At 45.8% G+C, this 12267-nt stretch overlaps 1 protein-coding gene and 1 pseudogene across 1 annotated transcript in view; one reads left to right on the forward strand and one right to left on the reverse strand.

The window, feature by feature from the left end:
- Positions 1–650: 650 nt before the first annotated feature.
- The window catches only part of LOC147108733 (nociceptin receptor-like), a 50485-nt gene continuing 38868 nt past the window's right edge, over positions 651–12267 (reverse strand). Inside the window, exons 3-4 of the mRNA XM_086004292.1 lie at positions 4576–4931; positions 651–1551 (exon numbers count right to left, since the gene is read on the reverse strand). Coding sequence (XP_085860418.1) covers positions 1031–1551; positions 4576–4931 — 877 coding nt within the window. The 3' untranslated portion in view covers positions 651–1030. The remainder of the gene's footprint in view (positions 1552–4575; positions 4932–12267) is intronic.
- Positions 4941–7003, forward strand: LOC147108734 (BLOC-1-related complex subunit 6-like; annotated as a pseudogene).

Below are 12267 nucleotides of genomic sequence, written 5' to 3' on the forward strand. Positions count from 1 at the left end.
TGGTATGCTGGCCTTCATTACAAGAGGATTTGAGTGCAGGAGTGAAGAAGTCTTACTCCAATTATATAGGGCCTTAGTGAGACCACACCTGGAGTACTGTGTACAATTTTGGTCTCCTTACCTAAGGAAGGATATACTTGCCATAGAGGGAGTGCAATGAAGGTTCACGAGATTGATTCCTGGGATGGCGGGACTGTCGTATGAGAAGAGATTGAGTAAACTAGGCCTGTATTCTCTTGAATTCAGAAGAATGAGAGGAGATCTCATTGAAGCATACAAAATTATTACAGGGCTTGATAGGGTGGATACTGGGAGAATGTTTCCCTTGGCTGGGGAGTCTAGAACCAGGGGCCACAGCCTCAGGATAAAGGGTAGGCCATTCAGGACTGAGATGAGAAGAAATTTCTTCACACAGAGGGTGGTGAATCTTTGGAATTCTCTACCCCAGAGGACTGTGGAGGCTCAGTCATTGGGTATATTCAAAATAGAAGTCGATAGATTTCTGACTAGTAAGGGCATCAAGGGATATGGCGATGGGGCCAGTGAATGGAGTTGAGCCATGATCTCATTGAATGGCGGAGCAGGCTTGAAGAGCCGAATGGCCTACTCCTGCTCCTATTTCTTATGTTTTATGTTTTTATTTAATATATCTGACATAATCAAATACTGCTTTTTGTGTAAACAAGCTTAAAGAGTTGCTTAACCCATCATACATTTCTAGTTTTGTCTGAAAATCTGACAGCTGTGTGAACTTGCCTGCGTTGTTTATTTTTTAAATTTCTTACATTAATTCCTGTCATGTTTCAGATTCTGACTCATTATCCGCTGAGATAACTTTTCACTAACTTGATTTGCTCATTTAAAAATAAACAGCACTTGATTTATTGAAACCAGAAATGTGTCTGCCTTATTCAATTTGAAAATGCAGCTGAAGCATTTGTTTTCAAAGGCCTATAATTTGAGTCAGCTCCACATTTGAGTTAATTTTGTTCTCCTGATGGCCAGAAGCTGAAGGAGTCTCCACTTCTAGTCATGCAACATTTTCAGTCCCATCTGTGTTCTTACATGAGTAAGCAACACCTTTTGTGATACTTCTCATCCCATTTGACATCTTAAGTTCTGTTTTAAAAGTGGGGGGAAGGCAAAACTCTTTAAAGCACCTTTTGAAGTTTTCATCCAGAAAGGCATAAAGAACAGGATTGAGGCTGCTATTAGCATATCCAAGAGCAACACAAAAGTACCAGCTTGGCATAATTGTCATGATTTCATGATTACAGATAGCTTGCACTAACACTAGAATATGGATTGGAGTCCAACAGATGATGAAGACCGCAACAACCACTAAGACCATTCTTGTGATTCTACGCAAGTTCCTGTCCTTCTCTTTTGATCCCGAAAGCACACGCACACTTCTCAACCGCCTAAGCATTAATGTGTAGCAAACTGTTATGATAGTGACTGGAATAACAAAGGAAAAAAGAAACACAGCGATTTCAATTGTGGGCTTCCAGTAACTGTGAGGCTGAGGATGAACCAAAAGGCATTCAATTTCTGGAACATAAGAAACAGAAAGCAAGTTAAAACATGTTAACATTTGAATATTCTTAAACAGGTTTGTTGCAATGATCCTGCACATTGGAGTACAGGTAGACTATCCTTTATCCGAACTTCCGAAAACCTCTAAAAACCGAAAGTTTTTTCGTTCAGCGTAAGTCGCGCGCACGACATGACTAGAGTGGTGCACGACTTACGCTGAGCAGGGCAGAGGGTCACAGAGTTCCCTCCTGGGTAGGAGATTGCAGGCCGAGCCGGGCAGTGTGAAGGAGGTACCGGGAGAGTGAACCCAACAATACAGCGGCCGGTCCAATAGCTGCAGCAGCCCGTCCGATATTCTTTTCTCCCCCCAACCCGACCCGACCTGACCCCCGACCCGTCCGATATTCTTTTCTCCCGACCCGACCCGAACCGCGGCCCGTCCGATATTCTTTTCTCCCCCCTGACCCCCCCCGACCCCGACCCCCCCCCCCGGACCCCCCCCCCGACCTCGACCCCCCCCCCAGACACCCCCCCGACCCCGGACCCCCACCGGACCCCCCTGACCCCGGACCCCCCCGACCCCGACCCCCCCCGACCCCGACCCCCCCGACACCCCCCCGGACCCCCCTGACCCCGACCTGAACCGCGGCCCGTCCGATATTCTTTTCTCCCCCCCTACCCAACCTGATTTGCGGGCCAGCTTAGTAGGAGTCAGCCGATATCCGGCTTTCCAGAGAAGCAGGAAGGGGAATGAGACACGGAACAGTCGCAAGAGGTAGCCTGAACTTTTAAAATTTATATTAAATACAAATTTCCCAGTCTTATAATAATACCTTCTGAAATCCGAAAAGTTCCGAAAACCGAAACTCAGCTGGTCCCAAGGCTTTCGGATAAGGGATAGTGGCCTAGAAATTCAGTTAAGGCCCGCCAGCAGGCTAACGCCCAAAAGTTAGCGCTGCGCGCGGAGCCAGGTGCACCTATCAGATATTCGGCTTTTGCGCCTCAAGTCGGAACCGGGCACTATTCCAGGGTGTGCCCGCCCCCGCTTGGGGCGCTGAAACTGAATTTCTGCGCTGTAGGCCCCGCTGCGCCACCTGCTGCGGAGCGGCAGGCTGCGGTACTGCAGGCCTCCTCCTTCTCTTAAGGGGGAGGTGCCTGCAACAGCGAGATCGCCGCTGGATTGTGCCGGCAAATGAGCCCGGCACCACGGCGAAGTGCCGGGCTCGCGGAAAGCAGCCGGCAATGCCGCGGGGGGGGGGTGGAGGAGGCCGGGGAAGGAGGTGCGGGCAGGCGGCCGCCGAAAAAGCGGCCGGCCGCACCTCCACCTTAAAGCGCCCCAGTAGCGCAGCAGTACGGCCCCGTTTTTCAATCACTGTTTGCAGCCACTGTAGAAGAGGCGGCCGCAACTAAATATGGGGTTTGGGCCGGAAGCGGGGCGGAACCGGGGCACTGCGCACACCGATGACGTCATCGGTGTCGGCACAGCGCTACTGGCTACCGCCGCCATTACTGCAGCGCTGAATATCAGTGCACTCTCTTACACTGGCACAGAAACCCTATTTGGGCGGAAACTGGGCGCAAAGCCCACTGAATTTCTAGCCCAGTGTACCTGTATTACTAGTTGCTTCCCTGTGGCATTGCACATGAGGAGTCAAGTTCAAGTATAGTCTTCAGACATAGCGAAGTTAAAGGGTAAGAGATAACTAGACCAAGGTGTGCAGATTTTATTCAGTCCCCATTTTACATTCATACATTCTGTTCTTATTTTTATATTCACATTATAATTCCTATGTCCACATTTGTAGTGGAAACTGCCTATGTAAACTTGCTATACTGTAACTATACTCTCCCGCCAGTGGCTCAGCAAGTATGCCCAGTGAGTAGCTGACCTATATTGACCAGGAGGTTCCTAGGTTCGATTTAAGAGCGTGCTGAGTTAGCTGACCTTGGCCAGGGTGCCAGTAGGGATGCTACAATTGGTCTCCACCCCCACCCAAATTAGGAAAGGGAAATTGGCTCGGGTTTGTGCTCCTGATCACTATCCAAATGACATTTGTTGGAAGTGCACATGTGTGGATGCTACGTGAAGACAGAATCATGCTTCGCTACGATGCCTCTATGGTAAATAGCTTGCTCAAACTCAATGTCGAGACTTGCAAATGCAGAATGCTCACATAGGCGCAATACCAGAGGCATAAAACCATAACCCAGCAAGGTCTCCATGTTTATAAGGAGTCAATGTAATGGAATAGGAAAAAAATTGATGAGAAAAGGAAAAACAAAAGAGAAGGAAACAGTGATTAAACGAAAAAGAAAGTTCTTACTGCGCTTTATCTTTGACTTCTATAAGGATTATAATATAACCTCCACCAAGATCATATTTCAGATCAGTTGAAATAATTATAATGGAGCCTCTGTGTCGCAGTGGTAAATACAGGATTATTGTGCTCTAGAGATATGTTAAAAACTTTCCAAGTCAGTCCAAAAACAGACAAGCTATTATGTCTCTTACTTGAACAACACCATTTGTCAATAATTTAAATCTTTTTATTTGGCAGCTTTTTTGGGGTCATTTTGAACACTTCATGGTGATACTGCTGGAATTATTTTTTCATTTGAAGCACCCTGTGTCAGCATTAACCATCCTCAGGCCAAAAATATCACAGGTTAGATGCATTATAAATCTCTGTCCACTGTACCCCACCAATGTGCCTTAATCTCAACCTCTGATTCCTGAATCAGTCTGATATTTCCACTTTCCAAACTTTTGTGCTGTGGGCCATGCCCCACTGAATTGAAACTTGTTGGGCCCTGACAGCCAACAGACACAGGAGACTTTCATCCCAATATTCAGGCTTCGATTTGTACTAAAGCCCAAGAGTGAAAGGGTAATGTATCCATTCACCAGCAATGAGCTATTACTGATGGAACAATGATAGAATGTATACCATCAGTAATACCAATTAAGAAATACTGTTTCTTTATATGACATATATATTTGATAGTATATATGTATAGTAACATAGTATTGTGACTTACCATTGTTTTCTATGTCAGCTGATCCCATAATCATTGCAGGTATTCCAATCACAGAAGCAAGTACCCAAATGCACACATTGACAACCTTTGCATTGAAAGGGGTTCGCAGAACTAATGCTTTAACAGGGTGACAGACGGCTATGTATCGATCAACGCTCATCACTGTCAGAGTAAAGATGCTGGTGAACATGTTGTAATAATCAATCGATATTGCTATTTTACAGAGTATATTTCCAAAAGGCCAGAATCCCAGGAGAGTATCAGTTGCCTGGAAAGGTAACGTGATTAATTCTAATGCATCTGCAAGTGCTAGATTGAAAATATAGATGTTTGTTGCTGTCTTCATCTTGGTATATCTGAAAGAAATGGATCTTATGAAAGTCAGAGATTTATTAGGAATTTAAACAGCGCAATTGAAAAAAATGATCAGATTTATACATCACATTTATCAAGATATTGAAACTCTCCTTTTGTAAATATACAATACAGAGGGGGTCATTTTCACCTTACCACCTGGGCACTAATCTGGCAGAGTGGATTGACAACCCATTGCAAAACACACCCAATTTTCAACCCTTTGATTTATGAAAATTACCTCCTAGTATTGTTACACCCATAGTCAGCAGATGTAATCCTTTTGGTAGTGTATTTTGTTGACCCTTATTGAAAGCAATGTGGTTGACTCTTAACTTCCCTCTGAATTGGCCTAGCAAGCCACTCAGATGTAAAAAAACCGCTACAAAAAACAATATGAATAAAACCGGACGGACCACTTGGCATCGACCTCGGCGCCAGCTACGGACACGACAACGGCACACCCAGCCCAGTTGACCCAGAAAATTCCTCCTCACCAAGATCTGGGGAATTGTGCCAAAATTGGGAGAGCTGTCCCACAGACTAGTCAAGTAACAGCCTGACATAGTCAAACTCCTCCATCACCATCCCTGGGTATGTCCTGTCCCACCATCAGGACAGACTCACCAAGGGGGCGGCACCGAGATATACAGTCAGAAAGGAGTGGCCCTGGGAGTCCTCAACAATGCATCTGGACCCCATGAAGTCCCATGGCTTCAGGTCAAGCATGGGCAAGGAAACCTCCTGCTGATTACCACCTACCGCCATCCCTCAGCTGATAAATCAGTACTCCTCCATATTGAACACAACTTGGAAGAAGCACTGAGAGTAGCAAGGGCATAGAATGTACTCTAGGTGGGGGACGTCAATGTCCATCACCAAATGTGGCTCTGTAGCACCACTACTGACCGAGCTGGCAGAGTCCTGAAGGATAGATACCAGTCTGGGCCCGTGACAGGTGGTGAGAGAACCAACACGAGGGAAAAACCTACTTGACCTCGTCCTCACCAAGCTACCTGTCGCAGATGCATCTGTCCATGACAGCATCGGTAGCAGTGATCGCCACACAGTTATTGTGGAGATGAAGTCCCATCTTCACACTGAGGACACCCTCCATTGTGTTGTGTGGCACTACCACCGTGCTAAATGGGATAGACTCAGAACAGATCTAACAGCTCAAAACAGGGCATCTATGATGTGCTATGGGCCATCAGCAGCAACAGAATTGTATTCCACCACAATCTGTAACCTCATGGCATGGCATATCACTCACTCTACCATTACCAGCAAACCAGGGGACCAACCTTGGTTCAATGCGGAGTGTAGAAGAGCATGTCAATGAGCAGCACCAGGCGTACCTAAAAATGAGGTGCCAAACTGGGGAAGCTGCAGCACAACTAAAAAGCGGAAGCAGCATGCTATAGGCAGAGCTAAGAAATCCCACAATCAACAAATCGTGGGAAGGCGCCAAAGGGCCAGCGCCGCGCTCCGCACCTCGACAGCCGCCGGGTCCGTGCCAGAGCGGCAGACCGGTGGTCAACCCGGCAGCCCGGGAGCGGGTGTGCGGCTGCCTACAGGACAGCAAAAGCCTGGACGGCATCAGCCAGGTGCTGGGCGGCCTCCGAGGCCGGGACAGCAAGCTGGAAGGGCGGAGGGCCACCATTTCCAGTGCACTTGAGCTGGAGGGCACGGTCAGCCACGATGGCGACCTCACCCACTATGTGGCGAACAACCTGCAGCATAAGATCAAGATGAGTTCGAGGCAGAGTCTGGACACACGGACTCTGGAAGCAGCGTGAAAACCAGAAGTATGCAGAGGTTAAAATTGGATATTCCTCCAATAGATCCTGGTGTACTGCTAGATCTGGAGAGAGATGCAAAGGAGGTGGCACAGAAAGTCGATCAGATGATGAAAAGCCTAAACGCCACCATCCAGAATATGACAGCATTAAGTGTGGGCTACATTCAAACTTACCGAGATTCAGTAGACAGTCTCGGAGAGTCGGTGGATATGAGTATAAAGAAGCTTTTATATCCTGGAGGGGAGGCGGCCAGCGGACCGAGGGCGGGATAAGCAGGCCCTGGGAGGTCGGACACCGCGGGAGGCTCGGAGGTCAGACCGGGTGGAAGGAGAGCCAGGGAGAAGCAGGCCCCGGGACGTCGGCTGAAGATTGTCGGGCAGGAGTGCGGGAAAGGCGGAGCGAGGCGAGAGCGGACCCTATTGTGATGGCGCCGATGAAGATGGCTGCCGTCCTTGCGGGCTCCGTGCGTACCAGGCAGCTAAGTGTCCTTTGCTGCTTGGTGCTCTCGGCTCGTTAAGAAAAAAGCATTTCACTGACTGGATTTCACTTGTTGTATTTGGTTATGTGACAAATAAAAATTGAAATTGAAATTGAAATCAGATCAAAGCTCTGCAGTCCTGCCACATCCAGTCATGAATGGTGGTGGACCATTAAACAACTAACGGGAGGAGGATGCTCCATGAATATCCCCATTTTCAAAGATGGTGGAGCCCAGCACGTGAGTGCAAGAGGCAAAGCTGAAGCATTTGCAACCAACTTCAACCAAAAGTGTTGATTGGATGATCCATATTGGCCTCGTCCTGAGGTCCCCACCACCAGAGATGCCAGTCTTCAGACAATTCGATTCACTCCACATGATATCAAGAAACAGCTGAGCGCACTGGATACAGCAAAGGCTATGGGCCCCGACAACATCCCGGCTGTCGTGCTGAAGACTTGTGCTCTAGAACTAGCCGCGCCTCTAGCCAAGCTGTTCCAGTATGGTTATAAAATTTGTCATCTATCCGACAATGTGGAAACTGCCCAGGTGTGTCCTGTCCACAAAAAGCAGGACGAATCCAATTCGGCCAATTACCGCCCCATCAGTCTACTCTCAATCATCAGCAAAGTGATTGACGGTATCGTCGACAATGCTATCAAGCAGCACTTACTCACTGACGTAAGAAAACTATTAGGCACTTGGTCTAAGCATTAAACAAAGCTTTAATCAACTGTTTTACAACATGGAGGTCTAGTTGTGTCCTTCACTAGTTCCTGTTAAGAATGTCCTGCGCAAGCTGGGCCCGTGCCCGAGTATTTATACTCTCCCTGGACAGCGCCACCCGTAGGCCACTCGGTATTATTTCATAAGTCTTTCTTTCATGAATGACTGATTCATGTCACTCACCATTAACTTGCTCACTGATGCCCAGTTTGGGTTCCGCCAGGACTACTCGGCACCCAGACCTCATTGCAGCCTTGGTCCAAACGTGGGCAAAAGAGCTGAATTCCAGTGGTGAGTTGAGAATGGCTGCTGTATTTGAACGAGTGTGGTGTCAAGCAACCCTAGTAAAACTGAAGTCAATGGGAATTGGGGGGAATACTCTCCACTGGCTGGAGTCATACCTAGCACAAAGGAAGATGGTTGTGGTGGTTGGAGGTCAATCATCACAGCCCCAGGACATCGCTGAAGGAGTTCCTCAGAGCAGTGTCCTAGGCCCAACCATCTTCAGCTGCTTCATCAATGACCTTCCCCGGCCAGAAGTGGTGATGTTTGCTGATGACTGCACAGTGTTCAGTGCTATTCACAACTCCTCAGATAATGAAGTAGTCCATGCCCGCATGCAGCAAGATCTGGATGACATTCAGGCTTGGGATGATAAGTAGCACGTAACATTCGCGCCACACAAGTGCCAGGCAATGACGATCACCAACAAGCGAGTGTTTGACATTCAACGGCATTACTATCATCAAATCCCCCATCATCAGCATCCTGGGGGTTACCATTGAACATAAACTTAACTGGACCAGCCACATAAATACTGTGGCAACAAGAGCAGGTCAGAGGCTGGGTATTCTGTGGCGAGTGTCTCACCTCCTAACTCCCTAAAGTCTTTCCACCATCTACAAGGCACAAATCAGGAGTGTGATGGAATACTCTCCACTTGCCTGGATGAGTGCAGCTCCAACAACACTCAAGAAGCTTGACACCATCCAAGACAAAGCAGCCCGCTTGATTGGCACCCCATCCACCACCTTAAACATTCACTCCCTCCATCACCGTCGTACCGTGGCTGCAGTGTGTACCATCTACAAGATGCACTGCAGCAATTCGCCAAGGCTTCTTCGGCAGCACCTCCCAAACCCGTGACCTCTACCACCTAGAAGGACAAGGGCAGCAGGCGCATGGGAACACCATCACCTCCAAGTTCCCCTTCAAGTCACACACCATCCTGACTTAGAAATATATCACCGATCCTTCATCGTCGCTGGGTCAAAATCCTAGAACTCCCTCCCTAACAGCACTGTGGGAGTACCTTCACCACACGGACTGCAGTGGTTCAAGAAGGCGGCTCACCACCACCTTCTCAAGGGCGACTACGGATGGGCAAGAAACGCTGGCCTTACCAGCGACGCCCACATCCCATGAATAAATAAAAAACAATGGTCCCTCACTTGATTTTCTGCATCTACTACAATGTTGTCCAATAAACTACAACATAATGATTGTACTGATAAATCATCCCTGTGCACAAATGTGAATGATTATGGCCCAGTAATTCGGGTCCCAACGCGTGAGTACGGACGGGGTACTCACGCGTGGGCCTGATGGAAGTGCCGGTTTTTAGGATGCACAGCGCATGCGCTGAAAACCGGCATTTCCTGTCCTCTGAAGCAAGGGGTTAAGAGGCGGAACGCGTGCGACCTTTCAGGCAGTGCGTGCGCGCTGAAATTCCTTTTTTTTTTAAAGAGTTGCCCGTGCGTAAAGGCCTCCGGTTTTTACGCGTGAAAAAAGCAGACGTAAGTACTTAGTTTTAAAAGGTAAGTGGTCTATTAATAAAATTTAGAAATTTTTTCCACAGGTTTATTATTTTTAAAGAATTTACAGTAAGGTAAGTGTATTTTTAGACCCGATTTGTTAAAAAATTATTTTTTTCAAAAATTTGATTAATTGTTTAAAATAGTTTTTTACAGTTATTCATAGTTCATTTATTTAGTGGGATTTTTTTTAACTTTTATTTGAAGTTTAAGTACTGTTTTGGGCGCCCTGAGTTTTCATGAGTTTGACAGTTCTTACTATCAAACTCATGAATGAACTTTTGCAACCTCCGATTGGTTGCCCAGTGCTCACGTGGTCCCAGCCGACTCATCGAACTAACTACGCCGCTGGATCACGCAAGCACAGCGCGCCGGGAGCTGGACCGGGTCACAGAGTGGAAATCCACGCAGGCCCAGGCCTCAAATGTCGGCGCGATAGGTAAGTGTAGGTCGGGGGCTTGCACCTGCGGGAAGCCCCTGACCCGAATTTCTGGGCCAATATCTTTCTGTAAACATATTGATGACTCTTAAGAAATACATTTTTGAGCCTTATGTTACTGATTCAAAATCAAAAAATTAAAGCATGGAAAGAAGGAGGCTATTCCTTCCATTGCATCGGTGCCAATGCTTGCTCTTCAAGTGGAGCTATCTATTCTAATCCCATTTCCATGTTCTTTCTCACATATCCTTTTAAGTACTTTTTCAAATACTTATCCAATACCCTTTTAAATTATGTTATAGTTTGTGCCTCAATAGGTACTTCTGGTAAAGTGTTCTATTATCCAATAATTTTCTGTGTTACAAAAATTTCTTCTAACATTCCCCTTCATTCTTCTAGTGATAATCCTGAATCTATGTAAAGAATTGTAAGGTAATACAGATAGATCATATGGAGGACCTAGCATGCCAACAAGTTCTGGTCTGACAGGAATTTATATCTAGAAATTAAATGTTTTTGGCCTGGATTGACAGCAAGTAAGTCATCAAATTGCACCAGTTTTCAGTGGAGCACAAAGTAGCATGATAGGTATCGTAAAATGTTATACAAACTGAAAGTGTCAAAATATACTCAAAATAAATGTACTGTATAATTGTTTGTCTTGGTATAAAAGACATCGAACAGCTATCCTCTGTATTGTGTTCAAACATGCAAAATTATATGCTGTTCAGTACTCTTATGCCACAAAAAACTAATATGCAGTAATAGGATTGCAAACCAGTTATCATTACAGTCAAGGTATGGCTATTAAATTTCAAATAGTAGTTGAAAAAATTACATTTTTATTAGTTCATGAATATTGCAAGTTATAGCTTGTTACATAACTGTGATATGTTGTTAAAGATGAAAGCAAATATATCTAAATGCTGTTCTGAAACTGGAATTATGAAAACCATTAATTTGTTTGCTGTGATTGGTAATTGCTTTCCCATCGCACTTTATATAATTGCACCCAGCAATGGCAATGCTAATCTGGAGTAAAAATTGCATAAAATTAGTCAAATGGAATAAATTAATTCGATTTTACATAATAAATAATGATGCAAAATACAAACAAATACATGTACAAAATGGGGAAATGCATAATTAGTCCCACTATTGAGTTTGGGTTCATATTTCATGATTAGGGTCAATGGAAACTTTCCAAGAAATTGAACACTGCAGAAATAATGAAATAATTTGCAGGATCACACTGTCATGCCAAAATGTGTGTTTGCATTGTAAAAGTTGATATACCTTGCCTTCTTACCGATAAAAACACTTGGAATAATTCCAAGACATGTTCATTTATTAAATAAACAACCTCTTTACAAACAACTTACACATTCATTGATTGCATATAATGCATGGCTCCGAATTTCCTGTATTCCACAATGGCAGTGGATTTTCGGTGGGGTGGAACATAACTTGCCTGCAACTCTAGCCCTGGCCATTTACCAGGGTCAAAGGATTTAAATATTTCGGACAGGTGGTGGGGCACCAGCCTTTGGTTGAGGGGGTGGGGAGGGAGAGACATTGCTGTGGCAATTTTCCGCCGCGCAAGTGGCCCACATTCACTTTGTGATCGATTGCATCAAAGAAATGGCCTTGTAACGTTGGACACCAGAAATGCACAACTGTGTCCAGGATTGCTCAGGTGAAAATGACAGGAAATGTGTTGTATATGATTATACTATAATTTGCCTCTCATTATAATATTTCCACCTAATACCACTTCTGGCGGGAAATGCCAGATGTTCCATCGCAAGGCCCCAAATTTCCTCCCTGCCTACTTAGATTGAGAACCCACAAGCGATAAGCTTTATTTCCTTTTAGTTATGTTTATGAAATGACATCCATTTGTGCCATCAGTGTATAGCTTTGTTGCATGGTGCTTGTGGAAGTATTCATTATTGCATTGGGATCATTAGCATGATTGTGCATGCACCGTTGACCCTGCTTTATGGTCAAGGCAATTTGGTGGTGGCCCCTGGAATTCATTTGTGTCCTCCTGATGCATAACAAACCCTGCCCATGTGG

This window comes from Somniosus microcephalus, chromosome 13 (genome assembly GCF_052327205.1).
Source record: "Somniosus microcephalus isolate GS21.2 chromosome 13, FLI_Smic_1.0, whole genome shotgun sequence".
Taxonomy (NCBI): Eukaryota; Metazoa; Chordata; class Chondrichthyes; order Squaliformes; family Somniosidae; genus Somniosus; species Somniosus microcephalus.